Source organism: Neophocaena asiaeorientalis, unplaced genomic scaffold (genome assembly GCF_003031525.2).
Source record: "Neophocaena asiaeorientalis asiaeorientalis breed wild unplaced genomic scaffold, Neophocaena_asiaeorientalis_V1.1 scaffold1133, whole genome shotgun sequence".
NCBI classification, from domain to species: Eukaryota; Metazoa; Chordata; class Mammalia; order Artiodactyla; family Phocoenidae; genus Neophocaena; species Neophocaena asiaeorientalis.
In genome coordinates, this window is record NW_020175058.1 from 199,907 (window position 1) to 223,625 (window position 23,719).

General features: G+C 38.4%; 2 protein-coding genes across 2 annotated transcripts in view; one reads left to right on the forward strand and one right to left on the reverse strand.

The window, feature by feature from the left end:
- LOC112412358 (zinc finger protein 33B-like) overlaps positions 1 to 23,719 on the forward strand; it is a 77,411-nt gene that overhangs the window by 47,909 nt on the left and 5,783 nt on the right. The window lies entirely within an intron of this gene.
- ZNF25 (zinc finger protein 25) lies at positions 134 to 23,667 on the reverse strand. Its single transcript, XM_024764037.1, has 6 exons — positions 22,999 to 23,667; positions 20,605 to 20,718; positions 6,563 to 6,689; positions 6,168 to 6,263; positions 4,080 to 4,143; positions 134 to 3,588 (listed from the first exon to the last, which is right to left on the reverse strand). Exons 2-6 carry the CDS (start codon positions 20,617 to 20,619, stop codon positions 2,505 to 2,507), a joined length of 1,386 nt encoding a protein of 461 aa, XP_024619805.1. The 5' UTR covers positions 20,620 to 20,718; positions 22,999 to 23,667; the 3' UTR covers positions 134 to 2,504.

A 23,719-nucleotide genomic window follows, 5' to 3' on the forward strand; every position in this document is an offset into this window, starting at 1 on the left:
CAACTAAGAAGTCCGCATGCCACAACTAAGACCTGGCTTATTTTGGTTCAGCCAAAATAAATAAATATATTTTTAAAAATGATACAGGGAAAACTGGCCACTGACATGGAAGAAAATACAGGAATACTGTGAGTAGGGATCAATTAATTTAACTTAGACAATGTTTATTTCATAATTTACTGCTACATTCCATCAGGAAATTTGCTTTGATGTTACAACAGTCCAGCAGGTAAAACACATTTGAAAAAAAATTCTAATGCTTAGTCTTGTAACATATAAATATAATGCACATAATATATTGGAAAACCCCCCACCTACCCACAGATTGCTATATGCATCATTTCTGAAACACATACCATATATAAAAGTATACCTTTACATTGGCTGTGATGTTTTCAGCTCTAAGAAAACTTAAATTTGTAAAGCACCAGATAGTAACTATCTTAGGCTCATCTTAGGCATGTGAGGCATAACACTCACCTCTGCTACTGTAATGTGAAGGCAGCCACAGGCAAAACAGGTACAAATGTTTTTTGCTTTGTTTTTGTATTAGTGTTGTAATAAAATTCGTATTTATAGACACTTAAGTTTGAATATCATATAATTTTCACATGTCACAAGATATTCTTTAATTTTTCTACCATTCAGAAATGTAAAACCATTCTTAGCTTGCAGGCAGTGGGCCAGATCTGAATCACTTGTGGAAAAATGTACAACCAAACCAAACCAAGGCACTACAGCAATGAAGTGAGGGATGAATGCTGGTAGTCAACCTTTTATTTATTTTGCAACATAATTCAAGAAATACAAATTATAATGATGATAGTATCTAACATATAGCTCTTCCTGTGTCTCAGACACTATTCTAAGTGCTTTAAAAATATTAACTTTTTACACCTCACAACAATCCTAACACATTATCACTTCTTTTTTATGGAAAAGGAAACTGAGGCACAGAGAGGTTAAGTGCATGCTTCATGCTGGAAACTGAGCCTGGGCAGTAGGAGTCCAGAGTCCACACTCTTAACCTCTATATCATGTTGCTTCTACCAGGAAGAAAAAGGTAGTGAAGAATGTTTAGGACTCTCATACAAAATACAAATTCAGACAGCTCTGCAATCTGCTAAAACAACACTAAGACAGACGTTTCTTTACATAGCATTTTTTTATTGTGTAGGGTGTTTTCAGCTGTTTCTTAAAATGAACTTAGGTTTTTCCTATAAATAAATGTATCCCTAATGTAAAATTTGGCTGACCATGAGTTGAAAAATTTACAAAAACATTTTTAGCTTCTTTCTGAAAGATTAGTTCAGTAAAATCCAAATCCATTCAGAAATAGGAGAAAAAGATACATTATAATTTTAAAAGAGTATTACACTTAAATACACATTCTATTAACAAGAGTCACTGCTGAGACTTAATATCTTCATATACATAAAAGTTACGTAACTAAGGGCTTCCCTGGTGGTGCAGTGGTTGAGAGTCCGCCTGCTGATGCAGGGGACACGGGTTCGTGCCCCAGTCCGGGAAGATCCCACATGCTGGGGAGCGACTAGGCACGTGAGCCATGGCCGCTGAGCCTGCACGTCCGGAGCCTTGTGCTCCACAACGGGAGAGGCCACAGCAGTGAGAGGCCCGTGTACCGCAAAAAAAAAAAGTTACTGAACTAAATAAGGCTACATATTTCCCTATGTACAGTTATGGATGGGTCCACATGCACATCAAACATCCACAATCTGTGTTCTGTAGCACACTGACATTCACACATAAGTCCTACATACTACAGGACTCTTCACATGTGTTTAATGATGTCACCTGGTTATTCAATTTATTTGTGCTTTTTAAGAAGCTCCATATATCTAGATATTTGCAGGTTTCTTTAAAAGAAAAACAACCACCTTGTAATCAGATTTCTGCAACATGACTTCTAGTAAAAGTGTTACCCTAGGTACAGATTCTCTTGGAATTTTTGTTAAAAAGCTTTCACATATTTAAATACTTATAAAGGTTCTATACTTTATCACTGATCTGACATTCACCAAAACATCACTTCTTGATAAAGCCTTCCATATGTGTTTCAGTCTTTGTGATTATCCCCTTTTACAGTATTCTAAGTCCAACTGATATAAAAAGATTTCTGAATGGTCAGGATACTGATAGGAATCTCTCACTCGTGAGCTTTTGGATGTCTAAATGATGGCTACCCTGACAGAAATTTCCTTACATTCATTTACTTACAGGATTTCTCTCGTATGGTTTCTATGCTGTACAATAAAGTATGACTTCTGAAAGAGAGGTTTCCCTCATGTTTTACAATTTGTAGTGTTTCTACCATCTAAGTTGTCTGATACTTAGTGAAAGTCTGAAATATGGTAAAAATTTCTCCCTAAAATATTTACAGACTTTCTCTCCATGATGAAAGACTGTGGCTGAAATTTTCCCATACTGATATTTCATAAGGTTTTTGTCTCATGTAAATTACCTGATTATTCTGAAGGATAAATTCAGACAGAAGAACTTCCCAATTTATACTCTTTATAAGCTTTTCCCTTTGTGTGTGTCTTCTGATGTGCAGTGAGTTTTGATTTCTGGAAAAAAGTTTCCTTACACTCCTGACATTCATAGGGTTTCTCTCCTGTGTGTTTTCTCTGATGTATGACAAAATGTGATTTCTGAGAGAAGGATTTCCCACATTCTTTACATTCATAGGGTTTCTCTCCTGTGTGAGTCCTTTGATGTAATCTGAGGACTGAATTCACAGAGAAAGATTTACCACATTCATTACATTCATAGGGCTTCTCCCCTGTGTGTTTTCTCTGATGTTTAGTGAGGTCTGATTTATAGTAAAAGTTTTTTCCACATTTATTACATTCAAAGGGTTTCTCCCCTGTGTGAGTTCGCTGATGTACTGTTAGGGCTGACTTCTGGTAGAAGCATTTCCCACATTCCCTACATTCATAGGGTTTCTCTCCCGTGTGAGTTCTCTGATGAGTTTTGAGGTGTGAATTTCTAGAGAAGAATTTCCCACATTCCTTACATTTATAGGGTTTCTCCCCTGTATGTGTTCTCTGATGTACTGTGAGGTGTGATTTCTGGGAAAAGGATTTCCTACATTCCTTACATTCATATGGTTTCTCCCCTGTGTGTGTTTTCTGATGTACCATGAGGTATGCCTTAACGTAGAAGAACTTCCCACATTGAGTACATTCATAGGGTTTCTCTCCTGTGTGTGTTTTCTGATGTTCCATGAGGTGTGGCTTCTGGTAGAAGGATTTCTCACACTGATTACATTCATAGGGTTTCTCTCCTGCATGAGTTCTCAAATGTCTACTGAGAGATGACAGGTGGTAGAAAGTTTTCTTACATTCTTTACATTCATAGGTCTTCTCTCTGGTAGGAGTTTTCTGTTGTCTTGTGAGGTCTCCATTCCGAGAGACAAATTTCCCACATTCACTGGGTTTGTCCTTTGAATGAGTATGCTCATGTATTATGAGGACAGACTTCTGGCAGAAGGACTTTCCACATTCATTGCATTTATAGGATTTCTCATTGGTATGAGTTTTCTGATGTTTTGTGAGTTCTCCATTCCTAGAGAGAAATTTCCAGATTCATTAATGTATAAGGCTTTTTTTTTTTTGGTCTGCTGTGTATATTTTCCAAGTAACTCTGAAAACCAATTTCTAGAGATTTTTCCAATATTCATTAGATTCATAGGGCTTCTCCATTGTGAATATTCTATGTTGAAATACATTATGGCTTAACATTTGGTAGAAGGAATTTCACTTGCATTATAGGTCTCTCAACTGCCTGAACTCCACTTTGTGTAATAAAGCCTCCCTTATCGTGTAAGTAAGAAGAATCAAAAGACTGTTGCAAAGTTGTAATCTCCTGATCTTGAATTATAAACAAGGTCTCTATTATGAAACAAGGCTTTCCCATTTGGATTATGTTCTTTGGAATTTTCTCCAGTGTTAGTTTTTTCACATTTATTATTAACTAGTGCTCTCTCACTTCTAGTACCCCCATCAAGACCCTTTCTTACGAAGCTTCTAATCTCAAAATTGAATTCTTGAACTTGCCTTGAATTTTTAGCTTGGCTTTCCTGGTATCTTGCTCCTTGGTCATGAGTATTCCATAGGTCTTCTACAAAGGAATCCAAAATTTAATACCGTATAAATCTTAACACATTATTATGGTCATAGGGTGGATTCTTAGGCTTCAGGCCAATATCCTCAAATGAAGGAACTCTCAAGTGCAAACTTCCTCTATCTCAGTGGTTTAGAAGAAACATAAATAACACTAAAAACTGCTATAGCAGAGGGGAAGGGACCTGGTTATAAACCCAAGTATCTTTGACACTACAAATATGATCTTAAAAACCTGGAGAAGGTTAAGCCAAAAAATTAAAAAAAAACAAAGAATAGGGAGCAGAGAACAAAGGACATTCAAAGTGCTGCTGAACAGTAATGTGAGACACAGAGAATGCTGTGAGTCCATTAAGGACAATGAATAGTAAGTAGGGTGAAAATAAAAATTAGTAGACAACTGTGTTCACTGCAAATATCAGAGGAAAGATTAAACTGGATGAAAGAGCTAAAGTATAGGGTCTTTACCCACTCAAACCTAGTTTACTGTGTTAGGATTCCTAGTAATCAGTAGACTATAAACTTGCACTTTATTTCTCTTTACCCATAATACAACAATCTCGATGCCAACACTAAAGTGACTTTCTCAAAACATCCATTTCCTAACGTTCAGAGGAAAATTCCGCTCTGTCTAGTTGGCTTAATTTTTGCTGGTTCAGAAGACCCAGAAACACATACATCCAAAAGGAAAGATTAAAGAAAAGCAGAGTGCAAGCCATCCTTATAACAGAACGAATTCCCAGTTGTAGCACCAGAGATTTTCAATGCTGACCACCAAATACTGCATCTCCAAAAGAGAGTTACCTATGACTCAACACTAGTTTTATTCTGCTTTCACATCTTAGCTCCCACATGTCTGCTTCAATTTGCTGCCTGATCTTTAAAGAGTAATTATTCAACATTGTCCTAGAATCTTTATGGACCTTCATATTTATTCATCTTTAAATGCTTGAAAGAAAGTGAAAGATTATGAGCAGAGGCTTGGGGTTAGAATTTCATGGCATTTGTGGGGAAAACATAAAAAAAGTTATTTGATAAGGACATGTACAAGGTTAACTTGGATACTCATGACATAAGATCTTACATATGAAAGACATTTAAGAGAGCAGATGAAATGAAAATTAGCATGTGTTTTGGGGCCACAAGGAAAAATAAGAATCAGGGCTTCCCTGGTGGCCCAGTGGTTAAGAATCCGCCTGCCAATGCAGGGAACACAGGTTCGAGCCCTGGTCTGGGAAGATCCCACATGCCACGGAGCAACTAAGCCTGTGCACCACAACTACCAAGCCTGCGCTCTAGAGCCCGTGAACCACAACTACTGAAGCCTGCGCGCCTAGAAGCCCATGCTCCGCAACAAGAGAAGCCACCACAATGAGAAGCCTGTGCACTGCAACCAAGAGTAGCCCCCGCTCGCCGCAACTAGAGAAAGCCCGCGTGCAGCAACCAAGACCCAACGCAGCCAAAAGTAAATACATAAATAAATAATAAGATGCAGTAGGCAATAAAGTGCCAGACTAGCTCTTGACAGAAAATTAGGTGTATTTTGTATCTACTCCGAAATAATATAACCGATGAAAGGCATAATGATTTGTAAACTGATTTCAGAGTTTAAAGAGAGAATAGGAAATTAAAATGGGTGCTGAAAAAACTAAGGCATTTTGTTGTTAATGAAAGGAGGAAAATGCCATTTGACAAAATTTATAAGACAGATTTTAAGATTATAGTTGCATACTTTAATGGCAAGTAGTAACTGGGAATTCTAGAAAAAAGACAAAATGAAAGTTTAAGTCAAAGTTAGTATATAGGGAAGAGAGGTAAATCTATTTAAAAAATGTCAAGCAAAAGAGGGAATTTAGATGGAGAACGAAAACTGGAATTGTGATTTATGTTGCTTACATATGCAGATCAAGTATCCTCAATCATTTCCAAAAGTACAGGGCATTTAAAAAAGAGATTCCTGAAAAAAAAAATTTCAAAAGTCAAAGGCACCAACCTCCTCACAGGTTATAATTTCTAACTTACCAGGGTACTTCTGACGTGGAAATTCTACTTCTAATATCCATGGCTCTTTTCCTTGCTTCAACTTGAAGACTGCATTTGGCTTATTCACACAATAACCTATTAATAGAAAGATAAAGAAAACAATACAAATTGCTTGGAATACAGCAACTCTGAAGGATAAGGAAGTGCAGTTTAGGAGCAGAACAAGGAAGGTCCCACATAGGCTTGGCAAATTTAGATTGTATCAGTGGAGTGCATGGGGACACACATATTTTTCTGGTACCCAAAATGGATTCATCAACTTTGACCCCTAAAACAAAGCTAGTATTCAACGCTATAGGGGACTTAACAAATTCCAGTAACTGAGAAAGGAAATGCAAACTACTGGGAGTTACAGATAGGGAAGATTTCCTCACCCACTGAGATGAGGTGACGATAGTTCTCCTGCATCACCTCCCTATACAGGGTCCTCTGAGCAGCATCCAGCAACTGCCACTCCTCCTGGGTGAATTCCACAGTAACATCCTTGAATGTTACTGGTCCCTGAAACAACGTATTTCAGTTAAAACTGAAGCGATCAAAATACAGTACCATCAAAAAGACATGTGAACTGTTAATGTGCTAACTATAGTATTTATTCTGCAGTTAGATATATTGCCACCCTGCTTTATACATATATAAAATATTTGTTCAGTATATATTTACTCAGATATCACTCCATGCCTGGAACTCTGCCAGAGATAGAGAGATGAATGAAAGCTATTTTTTTTTTTTTTTTTTTTTTTTTTGTGGTACGTGGGCCTCTCACCGTTGTGGCCTCTCCCGTTGTGGAGCACAGGCTCTGGACACGCAGGCTCAGCAGCCATGGCTCACGGGCCCAGCTGCTCCACGGCATGTGGGATCTTCCCGGACCGGGGCACGAACCCGTGTCCCCTGCATCGGCAGGCGGACTCCCAACCACTGCGCCACCAGGGAAGTCCCGAAAGCAACTGTTCTTGTCATCAAGGAGCTTACATGCTGACAGGGAGGCAAAGATTAAATTCTTAAATGCAATATGCATAGCAGGTGCTATGACAGAAGTATGTACAAGATGAAAGATGGTCACAAAGGATGGCCAAGATGGTGGAGAAGGAAGACTCTGAGCTGAGCTCCTCCCACAGGCACACTGAAATTACAACTATTCACAGAGCAACAATCTCTGAAAATTATCTGAAGAGTAGCAGAAAATATTCCCCACAACTAAAGATACAAAGAAGGAACCACAGTGACATGGGTAGGAGGGGAAGAGACACAGTATAGTCAAGACCCACACGCCCATGTAGGTGACCCACAGATGGGAGGATAACCAAAATTGTAGAGATTGTCCCCAAGGCGTAAGGGGTCCGAGCCCCACATTGGGCTCCCCTGCCTGGGGGGTCCTGCACCAGGAAGACGAACCCCCAGAACGTCTGGCTTTGAAGGCCAGTACGGCTTGAGAGCCAGAGGACTGTAGAAAACAGACTCCACTCTTAAAGGGTGCATGCAAAAATCTGACACGTTCCAAGTCACAGTGCAGAGGGAGTAATTTGAAAGGAGCCTTCCTCAGACCCACTTGCTGACCTTGGAGAGCCTCCTGGAGAGGGAGGAGGCAACTGGAACTCCCCCTGGAGACACAGACACTGGCAGCAGCCATTTTGGGAGCTTGTTCTACCATGAGGACACTGGTGCTAATAGGGACCATTCTGGAGTCCTCCCTCTAGCCTATTAGTGCTGGAGGCTTCCATGCCCACCAATGGGTCATCACCAATCCCAGGACACTTCAGGCCAAGCAGCCAGCCACGTTGGGTCCCATTCCAGGCACCCCACAGGCCGTGCAGCTAGCCAGGCAGGGACTCAGCCCCTCCCAACAGTGGGCCGGGAGCCACTGGATGAGGCAGGGCCTGGCTTCCAACAGGGCTGAGGGTCAGCCCTGCCTACCAGTGTGCCCACAATAGTCGGCCCCGCAACAAGGAAGGATTCATGTAGCCCACATATAGGGAACCCGTAGAGCTTATAGCTCTGGTGATCACAGGGGAATATACTGCTGGGCCTCAGAGGACATCTCCTACATACGATTACTTCTCTAAGATTGAGAAATGTAACCAACCTACCAAATGCATGGAAATAAAAACAGAGGATTAGGCAAAATGAGGAGACAGAGGAATATGTTCCAAACAAAAGAACAAGACAAAACCTCAGAAAAAGAATTAAATGAAGTGGAGATAAGTATTCTACCCTATAAAGAGTTAAAATATCTTTTATGAATATAAAGACGAAAACCTTTAACATATTACTAGTAAATCAAATCCAACAAAATAAAAAAATAAATTATAATCTATACCATGACCTTGTGTGATTTATCCCAGGAATGCAAGAGTGGTTCAACATACAAAAGTCAATCAATTACAGTAATAGAGCAAAGGGGAAAAAGTAGAAGATCATTTTAATTGACTCACAAAAAGTGTTTGACAAACTTCAACACTCTTTCATGATAAAAACACTCAGTAAACTAGAAATAGAAGGAAATTCCTCAAAATGATAAACAACATTTTAAATCCACCTCTACCCCAGGTAATAGCATACTCAGTAGTGAAAGACTGAAAACTTTCTCCTTATGACCAGGAACAAGTCAAGGATGCCTGCTTCTGCCACTTCTAATCCACACTGTACTGGAAGTTCTAGCCAGAGCAGTTTTACAAGAAAAGGATATAAAGGCACCCAAACTGGAAAGGAAAAAAAAAAAAAACTATCTCTATTTGCAGATGACATTAATCTACATATAGAATATCCCAAAGAATCCACAAAAATGAAAACTAATAGAGTTCATAAACAAAGTCGGCATGTTGCAGAATTATAAGATCAACCCACAAAAATTGGTTGTGTTTCTATATACCAGTAATGAAAATCCAAAAAAGAAATTAAGACAATTCCATTTAATGTAGCACCAAAAAGAATAAAATACCTAGGGATAAATTTACTCAAGGAGGTGTAAGACTTATACACTGAAAACTGCAAAACATTGCTGGAAGTATTAAAGAAGACCTAAATAAAAGAAATGACATTCTATGTTCATAGACTATAAGATTTAATATGGTTCAAGTGACAGTACTACTCCAAGGAATCTACAAGTTCAGTGCAATCCCTAATAAAATCCCAATGACTTCTGCACAGAAATGGAAAAGCCAATCCGCAAATTCATATGGAATTGCAAGTAGTCCCTAACAGTCAAAACAAAATTGGGAAAGAAACAAAGTTGGAGGACTCACACTTATTTCAAATCTTACTATAAAGCATCAAAACAGTGTGATTGCATAAAGATAGACATATTGTGCAATGGGATAGAAATGAAAGTCTAGAAATAAAACCATACATCTATGGCCACCTGATTTTCAACAAGGAAGACAAGACCATTCAATGGAGAAAGAATAGTTTCTTCAACAAATGGCACTGCGACAACCAAATGTCCACATGCATAAGAACGAAACCTGACCTCTACTTCACCCCATATAAAAAAAAATTAACTCAAAATAGATCACTGACCTAAATATTAAGAGATAAAACTCAGAAGAAAACATAGGAATAAATTTCCTTACCTTGAATTTGGCAATGGATTCTAGATATGACACCAAAAGTACAAGCAGTAAAAGAAAAATAAGCTGACTTTATCAAAATTTAAAATTTTTATGGGGACTTCCCTGGCGGTCCAGCTGTAAAGAATCCACGCTTCCAATGCAAGGGGCGCAGGTTTGATCCCTGGTCAGGGACCTAAGATCCCACATGCCATGTGGCGTGGCAGCCAATGAAATTTTATATATATAACTTGTATGCATCATAGGATATTACCAAAATAGGAAAAAGACAACTCACAGAATGTAATATAATATTTGCAAATCACATATCTGATAAAGGTGTTATTATCCAGAATATATAAAATATACTTACAATTCAATAACAGAAAAGATAACCCAGCCAGAAAATGGGCAAAGAAATTGAACATACATTTCTTTAAGTTATACAAATGAGCACATGAAAAGATGCTCAGCATCATTAGTCCTTAGGGGAAATTCAAATCAAAACCACAATTATACCACTTCATATTTACTATGATGGGTGTTTTTTTTTAAAAAAAAAAACAGAAAATAACAGGTGATGGGGAGTTGTGGAGAAACTGTAACCCTTATATATTGCTTGTGGGAATGTAAAACGGTACAGCTGCTGTGGAAAAGTTTGGCAGTTGCTCAGAAAGTTAAACATACAAATACCAAACAACCCATCATACTTGTACACAAAAGTTCACAGTGGCACTATTCACAACAGCCAAAAAGTGAAAACCACCTAAATGCCCATCAGTGGATGAACAGATAAACAATTGTGGTATAAACATACAATGGAATATTATTTTGCCATAAAAATTAAGTATTGATACATGGTATAGGGTGAATGAACTTGGAAAACATTATGCTAAGTGAAAGAAGCCAAATAGAAAAGGTACATATTATATGATTCCACTTATATGAAATATCCAGAATAAGTAAATGCACAGAGACGGAAAGTAGATTGGTAATTGCCAGAGGCTAAAGGGAGAGGGACTAGGTAATGATTGCTTAATGGGAATGGGGTTTTCTTTGGGGATGGCAAAAATGTTTTGGAACTATATGTTGTAGTGGTCCCACAACATTGTGGATGTGCTAAATGTCACCTAACTGTACGCTTTAAAATGGTCAATATTATGTGAATTTCACTTCATTTAAACCAACAAAACCTTCTAACAAAGAAATCTTCAGGTCTCAGTGGTGAATTCCACCAAACATTTCAGTGGTGAATTCCACCAAACATTTAAGGCAGAAACAATACCAATTATATGCAATCTCTTTCATAAAACAAAGAGGAGAGAACCGTTCTCAATTCATTTTATGAAGCCGACGTTACCCTGATACCCAAACCTAACAAAAGGATTATCAGGAAAGAAAACTACAGTGGTGGCTTGCACCTGTTTGTACCAGATCAAGAGTGCTGATTGTCAAATTTTGGGCAATTGATTAACAGCATTTTGTAGCTTGAAATTAGCCCCGGCAGGGGTATTTATACCATAGAAATTGGTAAACAGTACAAACCAGATTTCTCTCCCAGTCCCCAAAATCTGATTAAACATTTACCACCATAGTGACTACCAACCAATATCTTTCATGGTTATAAGTACAAAAATCCTCAACAAAATATCAGCAAATCCACTACCTGATTTCAAGACTTATTGCAAAGCTATATTAATTGTGTTACTAGCAAAAGGATAAACACACAGATCATTGGAACAAAAACAGTGTCCAGTAATAGAACCACACATATAATTTTGATAAAGGTTCAAAAGAAATTCAGTGGATTAAGGATAGTCTTTTCAAAAAACAAGTGCTGGAACAAATGGATTATTAAGCCAACTCCAGACTTTCACCAGTCTTTTCTTTAATGTCCCTTTATCTATTCCAGATCTAATTCAGGATACTATATTGCATTTAGTTGTCATGTCTCTTCTGGTTTGTGACAGTCTTACCTGTTTTATATGACCTTGACAATTTTGATGAATACTAAACAGATACTTTTTAGAATGCCCTTTAATTTGGATTTGTCTGGTGTTTTTTTTCCCTCTTGATCAGACTGAGATTTTAGGTTTTGTGGGAGAATAACAAAGAATGCTTCTTATCACAATATATCAGGGGGTACATGATATCATGGGTGATGTTAACCTGGATCACTTTTTAAGGTAGTGTTTGCCACTTTTCTCCACTGTAAAGTAACTATGTTTCTTTTTCATAGTCTATTCTTTGAAAGCAAATCACTAAGTCTAGCTCATAATCGAGAAAGGAGGGAATAAGCCCCACCTCTAAGAGGGGGCAGAATCTAGATATATTACTTGGAATCCTTCAAAGGGCTCTCTTTTCCCATTTATTCAATCATTTACTTATATAAGTATGTTCTCAAATATTTAATGCTTTGGGTTAGAATCCAATACCATGTTATTTACTTTGTTGCTCAAATTGTTCTAGCTTTGCCATGAGAAGCTCTTTTGGGTTGGTGCCCATGTTCATTTGACATGTCCCCATCACCCTGTTTTTGAGCTCTTCCTTAATTTCTGACAGTACAAAATGCTCTGGACTTATTTTGTACTACCCTTGCCTCAGCCCCAAAATCAATCAATTTCTCCACGGAATGCTGGTTCCTTTTATTGTAGAAAGATAGTTAGAAACCAAGATCTGTGTGCTGGGTTTGCTCATGGCTACTGAGGTGTCACTGCTTATAGGCCCTTTCAGCAGACAGTTAGTAAATGTATGTTTGCATATTAACTCATGTGTATACACATATCTTTAATTATTTCTGTATCTATCGTATACATGCTAAGTTGATATGTATTAAGATAACATATATACATTTGCTTTTCAATAAATGGCACTGGAAATAATGGGCATCTATATATAAAAATGAAGGTTAGCCAATAACTTACACTTTATACAAAAATCAACTCAAAACCAATTATAGACCTAAATATGAAATGTTAAACTCCAAAATTTTTTAGAAGAAAAGTCTTTGTGACCTCGAGATAAGCAAAGACTTTTTAGAAATGATACCAAAAGAAACTAAAAAGAAAAATTTGGAGTTCATCACATGTTTGTGAAAGACACTGTTAGGTGAATGAAAAGAGTAGCCACAGATAGGAAAATACTTGAAAATCACAAATCTAACAAAGCATTGTACTTGTATCCAGAACATATAAAGAACTCTCAACATTCATTAAGAAAACAACCCAATTTAAAAATGAACAGAAGATTTGAAGACACTCACAAAAGAAAATATATGGATAACAAACAAGCACATCAAAAGATTTTCAGTATCATTAGTCATTAGAAAAATGAAAATTAAAACCATAATGGGATAGCAATACCTACCTATCAAAATGACTTAATGAAAAAAAACCCTGAAATACCAAGTACTGACAAGAATGGGAAGCAAGGGACTTCCCTGGTGGCTCAGTGGTTAAGAATCTGCCTGCCAATGCAGGGGACACGGGTTTGAGCCCTGGTCCGGGAAGATCCCACATGCCGCAGAGCAACTAAGCCCGTGCACCACAACTACTGAGCACGCGTGCCACAAATACTGAAGCCCGTGCGCCTAGAGCCCGTGCTCCGCAACAAGAGAAGCCACGGCAATGAGAAGCCTACGCACCGCAAGGAAGAGTAGCCCCTGCTCGCCTCAACTAGGGAAAGCCCGCATGCAGCAACAAAGACCCAATGCAGCCAAAAATAAAGAAATAAATTAGACAAAAACAAAGGAATGGGAAGCAAGTGGAACTCTGATACATTGTGGTAAGAATACAAGCTACTCAGGAAAACAGTTTGGCAGTTTCTTATAAAGTTAATTATAACAGGACCATATGACATGGTAAGCACATGCCTAGGTATTTACCCAAGAGAAATTAAAATCTGTGTACACACAGACATCTGAATGCAAATGTTTATAACAGCTCTTTTCATAATTGCCAAAAAACCCAGAAACAACCCAAATATTTTTCAGCTGGTGTGTGGGGTATACACATACAACTGAATATTATTTAGCAGTAAAAAAAGAACTACTGATACATGCAACAGCATGATCGAATCTCAAATGCGTCATGCTAAATGAAAGTAGGTAGTCTCAAAAAACTACATACTATGTGATTCAATTTACATGACATTCACGAAAAGGCAAAACTATACAGATGAAGAATAAATTGGTGATTGCTAGGAATTAGTGATGGGGAGACTACATAGAGGGAACCAAGGAAATGCTGAGGTGATTAAACTGTTCTGTATCTTGACTGTGGTGATGATTACATGTCTTTATGCATACGTCAAAAGTCATTGAAATGTACATCCAAAACAAGTGAATTTTGCTGTAAGTTAGAAATAAAAATAAAAACAAAACTAAAACCACTTCACACCCATGACACACCCATTACTACTCTCAAAAAAAAGAAGACCCAAAAAACAAAGAAAATCAGAAAATATCAACTATTGGCAAGGATGTGGAGAAACTGGAGCCCTTGTGCATTGCTGGTGGGAATGTTAAGTGGTCCAGCCACTATGGAATATAGTATGGCAGTTCCTCAAAAAAAATTAAACATAGAATTACCATATGATGCAGCAATTCCACTCCTAGTTATGTATCCAAAAGAATTCAAAGCAGGGACACAAACATATTTGTACACCAATGTTCACAGTAACATTATTCACAATAGCTACAAGGTATAAGCAACCCAGGTGTCCATCAACAAATGTAAGCAAAATTATGTACATTACATAAGCAAAATGGAATATTATTCAGCCTCTAAAACGAAGGACATTCTGTGACATGCTACAGCATGGATGAACCTTGAAGACACTGTTCTGAGTGAAATAAGCTAGGACAAATACTATGTGATTCTACTTATATAAGGCACCTAGAGTAGTCAAATTCATAGAGACAGAAAGTAGAATGGTGGTTCCCAACATATGGGGGGAGTGGGGAGTTAGTGTTTAATTTGTGCGGAGTTTCAGTGTGGGATGATGAAAAGAGTTCTGGAGACGGATGGTGGTGACAGTTGCACAACAATGTGAATGTACTTAATGCCACACAGCTATACATTTAAAATTGGTTATGATGGTAAATTTTGTTATGTGTATTTTACTACAATTAAAAATAAGTCAACTATACTTTAATTTTAAAAAAGAAAAATAAAAAAAACTACAAAACACTAAAAATAGCTATACAAAAGCATCAAATATTAACTTAAGCACTAGAATTTGAGAGGTAAAGATCCAAGAAAAAAGTGAAATTAATTATGATGAGTCTTATACCTCTGGTTAGCATTTTCAGGGCATTTTCCAATTTCATAGCCAGGGCAAAAATGTAGAGCAGAAAGCAGCTCAGAGCCAGCATCTCTAAAATAAGCATAAAGAAAGAAATTCTGAATAGAAACAAATTCTGAGAAGCAAAGGAGAAGTTGATCTTAACCTTAACGAGAACAAGCCTCTAACCTAGTGTTTTCTAAAATCAGAGATCTGAGAATCCAAAGGTGAACAAAAGATAAAATTCAGAAGAGACAAATATTTCAAAAGACAACAGAAAACCACAACTTATTTCATTCTTGGGGGCAAGTAGGGAAGAGAGGAAACTGGTTCAACTTTTAACAAACTTTTAATGTTTGCTTATGGTCTTGTGTGATGTATTAGCATCCCTAAGACCCCTGGTCACAAAGCAAGTCAACACCAACTTGCCTTTTGATACTACCTGGTGACTGAGTGGGAGTTTCATATTCAAGAGGTCCCCAAACATAAGCTTAGTATTTGTAGAACTTTTTTTTTTGTTGTGGTCGTGCTGGTACGCGGGTCTCTCACTGCTGTGGCCTCTCCTGTTGCAGAGCACAGGCTTGGCATGCACAGGCTCAGCAGCCATGGCTCATGGGCCTAGCCACTCCGCGGCATATGGGATCCTCCCAGACCGGGGCACGAACCCTTGTCCCCTGCATCAGCAGGTGGACTCTCAACCACTGCGCCACCAGGGAAGCCCCCTCTGTAGAACTTTTTTACTTCCTATCAAATGTCTCAAAGTGGTCAGTTTATTTTAAGTTGGGGAAGCAGTTTCTGGAACCAAAGGAAAGCTCCATAATTTATATGGATGCTCTGAAATACAAACACTCACCATTTTCCCCCCACAGGCCTTTACTGAGTGCATGGCCACAACCCTCCAAAGGCTGGGAGCAGAGCACCAGGGCAGGAAGAGATGTCTCTGGTACTTAAAGCTCTACAGGGCAGCAACTCCTCAGTCACCCAAAAGAAAAGCTGGTGGCTAAGCTAAAAGCACATCAGTGGAGCTTTGGTGGTGTTCACAACCCAAGCCCCCTGAAGGGAAAGCCTTGATACTGCCCTCAATCATGTGAAGCTTGGTGGTGAACAGTACCTCACTAAAGCCCAGGGCCGTCTCAGCTACATATCTGACTTAGCGAGCAGACAGAGGAAGGGACGTGACTTTTTCTGGAGGTATTATTTACTTCAATCCCTACTGTACTTTTATACATAATGTCTAGCAATAATAAAGAAATAGGAGACATGTAAAGAGGTAGAAAATTTTGATTCATACTGAAGAAAGGAGCCTATTGAAACAGACCTACAGATTAACCTAGATGTTGGGATTAGCAGATAAGGATTTTAAAGTAATTACACTAAAACTAAATAAATAAAACCAAATGACCTAGTGAAAAAAAATTGAGAATATAAATGAAATGATGCGAAATCTTAGCAGAGAAAGAAAGACAAAAGAAAAAACAGGAATTTTTAGAACTGAATGATACAATATCAGAAGTGGATTCTACAGGCTTATGAGTGAAGAGAACTGACAGAGCAAAAGAAGGATGCCATGAACTTGAAAACAGTCAGCTCAACAGAAATATCCAAACTAAAGGACACACACACAAAAAACAACCCAAACTGAACAGAGCATCTGAACATTTAGGACAATATGTACATATTTCAACACTGTGTAATTGGGATTTTAGAAAGAAAAAGAGAATGATGCAAAGAAACTATCTGAAGAGTGAGTTCCAAGAATTTTAAAAAATGATAAAAGGCAACAACCTACTGGGCATATACCCTGAGAAAACCGTAATTCAAAAGGAGTCATGTACCAAAATGTTCACTGCAGCTCTATTTCCAACAGCCAGGACATGGAAGCAACCTAAGTGTCCATCAGCAGATGAATGGATAAAGATGTGGCACATATATACAATGGAACATTACTCAGCCATAAAAAGGAACGAAACTAAGTTATTTGTAGTGAGGTGGGTGGACCTTGAGAGTCTCATACAGACTGAAGTAAGTCAGAAAGAAAAACAAATACCGTATGCTAACACATATATATGGAATCTTAAAAAAAAGAAAAGAAAAAAATGGTCAGAAGAACCTAGGAGCAAGACAGGAATAAAGATGCAGACCAACTAGAGAATGGACTTGAAGATACGGGGAGGGGGAAGCGTAAGCTGGGACAAAGTGAGAGAGTGGCATGGACATATATACACTACCAAACATAAAATAGATAGCTAGTGGGAAGCAGCCGCATAGCACAGGGTGATCAGCTTGGTGCTTTGTGACCACCTAGAGGGGTGGAATAGGGAGGGTGGGAGGGAGGGACAAGCAAGAGGGAAGAGATATGGAGATATATGTTTATGTATAGCTGATTCACTTTGTTATACAACAGAAATTAACACACCATTGTAAAGCAATTATACTCCAATGAAGATGTTAAAAAAAAAAGGCAACAACCCACAAATCTTTGTCATCCTTCAAAAGGGATAAATGCAAAACAAATCATGCCTGTGTGCATCATGGTCTAACTATTGAAAACTAAAGATAAAATGAAAATCTTAAGCACAGAGGAAAAGAACACATTATATTCAGGTGGGTAACAGTAAGATGAAGACTAGCTTCTCATCAGAAACAACAGAAGCCAGAAGACAAAGACATCCTAAAAATGCAGATACAAAGAAAACTCTCGATAAAGTTCTATATCCGGCAAAATATCCTTCAAAAACCAAGGTGAAATAAAGACATTTTCAGAAAGACCAGCCAAGTAAATTTGTCACCATCAGTGCTGAAATAATACATGAAATAATAAAATGAGTTGCTTAGCCTGAAGGGAAAAGATATCAGAGAGAACCCCAGACCTGTAGGAAGGAATAAAGAGCTCCCAAAGCAGATATGTACATAAACACAAAAGAGTTTTATTTACACACACACACACACACACACAAACACACACATGTTTCTTTAAAAGATGAATACTGTTTAAAGCAAAAATAACAAGTATTGGGGGTTAAAAATATATGTATAAGTGAGATATAAGACAAGGACCACAGGGTGAGGAGGCTGTAAAGAGAATTATACTGATAAAAGTTTATTACACTGTTCATGAATACTGTATTTGAAGACACCATTATTTTAATGGTGCATGTTGTAATCTCCAGATTCAGCAATAAGCAAAATAACACACACAAAAAAAGCTTCAAAGTCAATAAAGGAGATACAGTGTAATACACAAAATACTCAAATATTCAACCCAAGGGAAGTACAGTAACTCTAATTAGGATAAAAAGAAATATAGATATAAACATACTAGGATAAAAGAGATCTTAAAAAGCAGCTAGCCCAAAACACAAATTTATTTCAAAGGTGTGACAAGTTAACAGGTGAATTTTCAATAGTACCAGTAGAAGACAATGAATGCTTTTCAGTGTTTTAAAAGGTAAGAACTGTCAACCAGTATTTCTATACACAGTGAAAAAGCTCTTCGTGGATATTTCATATAAAGAAAACTGAGAATTTTCCACCAGCAGACCCTCACTAAAACAACAAGCAAGCAGAATAAAAACAATAACTATAAAGGATGTTTTCAAACAGCAGAAATTGATGGCAGCAGAACTTAAGAGATGCAAGAAGGAATAAAAAAGACTTTCTAATCTGGCCAAAATGCCTTAAAAAATCCAATTATCTGCACAAAATAAATTTTTCCAAGAGTAGGTAGTGATGACTGTACTTAAAACTACTTCAAAAAACAAAAAGCCTCACTAGTTATTTCTTTTGTTCCAGACTGACCACTCAGCAGTTAATTACAGAGCATAAGGTAAGAAAAACATCATGTGCCACACCTGAACAAATGCTGGATAAGGAAATTTTCATATATAAGGTATAAATGAGTTCAAGACTGACCAAAGCAGAACCATAGAATAGGTTAAATTTTTCTAGAGTCTCTTTCTTTCCACCATCAGGCCTAAAGGCTATGATCTCTAATTAATAATAGATAATGTCCACACTGAAAATTTATGTTATAGTCATAATAACAACACTTCAGAAGTTGGCTGTGAGAATTATGTAAGATAAACTACGTCAAGGGCTTACCAAAGGGCTGGGCATTTAATTAATTGCTAAATATGCTATTTTGTTTTTAAAAATTAAGTTTAAAAAGCAAAGAAATGGTTACCACAGAATTCAGGATTCCTTTTCTCTGGGTAATGGTGGGATGAGATTAAGGAAGGGCATACAGGGGCTTCAAAAGTACTAGTAATTTTCATTGCTTAAGCCAGATATGGGATACAGTGGTGTTACTTAATCAGTATTCCCTAAATTATACATATACATTATGTACATTACTTGCATAAAGTATGATTTTTTTAATATTTAATGAACCAATAAAATCAAAATTCATGTCTTCTACAGCCTATAAAGTCATATACATTCTACTCTCTTCTACCTCTTTACCTCTTACTGTTCTCCCCCAAGTTCACTTCTCTCTAGTTTCAGTATCCTAAATACTGTTTCTGGAACGTGCCTCAGGGTGTATGCATTTACTATTCCTTCTATGTAGTATGCTCTTCCTCCAGATTTCTACCTGGCTGTCTCTCATTTAATTCAAGATATTCCTCAAATATTACCTTTTAGAGTGGCATTCCCTAACCAACTTATTCCCTGTTCCTCACTTCTAACACTCTGTCCTCTTAAACTGCTTGAGTTTGCCTCTGAGCAGATACATCAGAAATATTACTCAAATGTTGACACATTTTATTATTTAATATTAAAGAATCACATTTGTTAATATCCTTACCAATCTCATCAGAAAAGTCTTTAAGTATCAGCATTTGTCAACTTCACAAGTTTTCCAACATTCTAATTTTCACTTGAAAGCTCAACTTTTAATATTAGCAACAAATACTAAGTTATTTTCCTTGAAATGACAGGCTCACATCACTCATTGTTGAGAAAATGTTTGAATACCATGTGAATACCGTAGTTTGTCTGCCAGTTGCTCTTTCACATAAAAATGATATTCCATGAAAAAAAGTGGCTAGGTGAGCTCACAAATCAATCACACAAGTGCTTTTCCTCAAGACAACCAACCATCATACTTCAGTATGCCGCAAAAGTACTTTAGGTGAACTTGCCATTTCATCCCACTGAGTATTAAAAAGATGTGTACTCAAGGGTCAAGATTTAATAACATTAGGAACTTTTACTGTTTCATCAAAGATATCCTTAAGTAAAGGTAGCAGTTTTTTTACTACTGCAGAGGAAGACAAGGTCATTGGTGTCATCATCCTGATGTATGCCAGATAGGCAGCAATCTATTGCTTTTACACCATCAGTGCTAATGTCCTCAGTGTAAAAGGCAATTTGCATCCTGGTATTATGTTTTGACTTCACAAACCCTAGGAAAGGGTCTTGGGGCTCCCAGACCACACCTTGGAACTGCTGTTGTATTCAAACAGTATTTTCCCTGAAGGTGATTTTTAATGATTTCCACTTTTCTAATTTAATATATGGGCTCTCGTTCATAAAATTCACTGAAAACACACACAGAGTGAAAGTTAAGAGGTAAATAAATGACTCACCCGGAACTTGTTCATTTTCTGCTGCTATTGGAAAGTATAGAAACTATGAAGTCAGAACAGGGAAAGTTGGAAGACAGAAGTCATAAGAGACCTTATCTTGCAGTCAGGAATCACCTGTGAGAAATTTACATACAACATTTTAGTAAAAGATAAACCTCTGGGTAAATGTCTCTTTGAGCCATTAGAAGGAATAGGAAGGACCATGAGAAAGGAGTACCCACCTGTCCACTGGTGACTCTCATATAATCTTGATGAATCTGGGACATTTTTTAATCTAAACATTTCTTTCCTATTGGCTGTTTTGAAAATTATATGTCCATTACTAAATAACACAAAAGAATATAAAACTTAAATGTCCAATAATAGCAGATTAGTTAAGCAAGGTATATAATATATATCCAAAGTATGGAACCCTATGCTGACATCACAAATGATGTTGAAGAGAAACATCTATTGATATGGAAAATCTTTTAAGTTACATGTCATAACAATTTTTCCTATTGATACTATAAACCCCACAAGGTTAGAAAGTCTTCAGAGCTCTTGAAAATAAGATGTTTCATCTCTCTAAATTTCAGTTTCTCCAGAATCACTTCTCCAAAAACCCTATTTTGACTAAAATATGGTACAGTGACAGGGAGGCTTCAGTTCTATGCTAAGCTCTGCTATTAACAAACCTAGTGACTATCTTAGTTTCTATGTTATTATCTTTTTTAAAACATCTTTATTGGAGTATAATTGCTTTACAATGGTGTGTTAGTTTCTGTTGTACAACAAAGTGAATCAGCTATACATATACATATATGTCCATATCTCTTCCCTCTTGTATCTCCCTCCCACCCTCCCTATCCCACCCCTCTAGGTGGTCACAAAGCACGGAGCTGATCTCCCTGTGCTATGTGGCTGCTTCCCACTTATGCTATTATCTTTAACATGAGAAGGAATTAGGTAATTTTAAACAATCATGCACTATTCTGATTCTATAAGTCTTCATTCAGTACCACAAATCCAACAGAACCCCAGAATTCACTGTCCCCTCCAACCCTGGGCTGGGGCCTAGAGTAAAATGTTAATTAGGCCTTGATGAATTCTGACATGGCCATCTAAACTGTTGACACTAACACAAATATAACTTCTAAAATAACAATTTGGCACCATAATCCCAAAATAGGCACTTCACATGGGGAGCAAAAGGTGCCAGATGCCGAGGTCCTTCTCATATGCAGAAGAAACCACTTCCCTGGTGCTTACACGATGCCTACTTACTAGAGCCTAGATACACCATCCAATCAGAGGCATTATGATATCACCTTCATAATATGGAGCATGGATGAAATCGCAGTTTTCATCTTTAAAAAAGTCTGTCCCATTTCCCCTCTGGCCTGGATAGGATTCTCAGCTTCTCCAGTAAAACTTAAAATTCAGGGTTTCAACTATGGTTTAAATTCACATGTGTAACAGTCATCTGGGTATCAAGACAGGTTAGAGAATGCAGGAAAGGCCTTAATTAACCTTTTACACAGGAGTTTTAAGGAAGCCTCAAGAATTTTTGAAAATAGAATACTACATTGTACAATTAGGTCCACTACACTCTACTCTGGTGGTGCTCAGGGACAATCACTGGATTAAATACAACCCAAGCCTGTGGATTTTAGGGTGGAAAACAGCATGAGATACAGAGTAAAACAAATCCCTGCTAATGATGGCTAAGCCAGTTATCTCTCTGTACCTTCGGTACTTGTATTTATTAAAATGGAGGTGGTAAATACGGATTCAAAGGATGGTCATGATGATTAAGATGATTAAATGAGCCAATAATGAAAAGAACAGCATACCTTTTAATGAGAAAAGCAGCTCACCTTTATTGAATCCTTAACGTACTTTATATACACTACCCTATTCAATACAAAAAACGACCCTAAAGGCTATTATAATTTTACAGATGAGTATCCGAGTCGTACCCAGATTAACCTGCCCATTTACCGGCGGGCGGTGGCCTTAAGCCCGAGCCCCTCAGGCTTTACAACCCACATCTCCAACAGCCTGCGCCGCCCACGCGCCAGCGCCGACGTGACGGGTTTGGCATCCACGTCACAAACGGTTGTTCTCGCGCGCGTACGTCCCGCTATAAGCCCGGCGCCCCAGGCCTCCTCCAGCCACCCCTTTCACGCAGGTCGAGAAACAAGGCTTCTGGGGAGGAACCGCACTGCGGACAGCCAGCCTCCCCGCCAGGCCCCCTGCCTGGCCTCTTCCCCAGCCCTCCTCGGAGGCCAGTCCGGCGCTCAGAGTCGGGGTGGGGGGCGGTGGCTGCCAGGGTCTCCGACTCGGCGCGGCCGTGGAGACCGGCTTCCCCCTGCCCCCGGCGTAGCACCCGCACCGAAGCCTCCGACACACCTGCAGGGGCTCGGCCTCAGCTCCCGGACCGCGCAGGTTCCAGGCCCCGCCCTCCGCGGCGCCGAGCAGACTGGAGGCGCCTGAGCCCTCTCCCCGCCGGGGAGCGAGACGGAGAATGGCGGCTGCTGAGGGGCGGTGGAATTGCTCATGCGCGAAACACTCCCGCGCCCCACGCAGGCACTGCGCGTCCCGGGAGGCTCCCGGCGCCTCCACTTCGGATGACGTCACGAGGGTCGGCTTCTTCCCGCGGTCCGAGTGTTTTCTGCTGGCCCGGTCCTTTCCTCACTCGCAGCGGTAACGGATTAGAACTGGCCACCCGCTTGAAAGCAGGAAGCTACCTTGAGGTAGTGCGATGAATATCGATAGTAATCGAAAGGTAGTACTCGGAACTAAGTACAGTAGTACATTCAAAGAATAACACCCTGTAACAGCTGACTTTATTTTAGGAGTATTAGCTTTCAGAATTATGGAAATGACACATGAAACGTGATGAAAACATGAATAAGCTAAAACAGAAGACGAGTCGCACACATCCCACTTTACAAAAGGAAAAAACCTCGCTTAATGTTAGGTGCACACTCTTCTGAGATTTTTACTCAAATTTTACGCTAATGGTATATTTTGACTATTACTTCACTAAGGAATATATACTGAATGTATGCTGATTTTCTGATCTAACTTTATGACATCAGTTTACTCTGGGCCAACAATAGAAATGTTT

What these genes read in the sequence shown, in the direction of transcription:
- ZNF25 (XM_024764037.1), bottom strand. An exon ending in TCGTCACCTCATCTCAGTGG is followed by an intron (nt 6,264 to 6,562) that starts GTGAGGAAATCT and finishes TTCTATTAATAG; the next exon opens with GTTATTGTGTGAATAAGCCA. An exon ending in TCCACGTCAGAAGTACCCTG is followed by an intron (nt 4,144 to 6,167) that starts GTAAGTTAGAAA and finishes ATTCCTTTGTAG; the next exon opens with AAGACCTATGGAATACTCAT.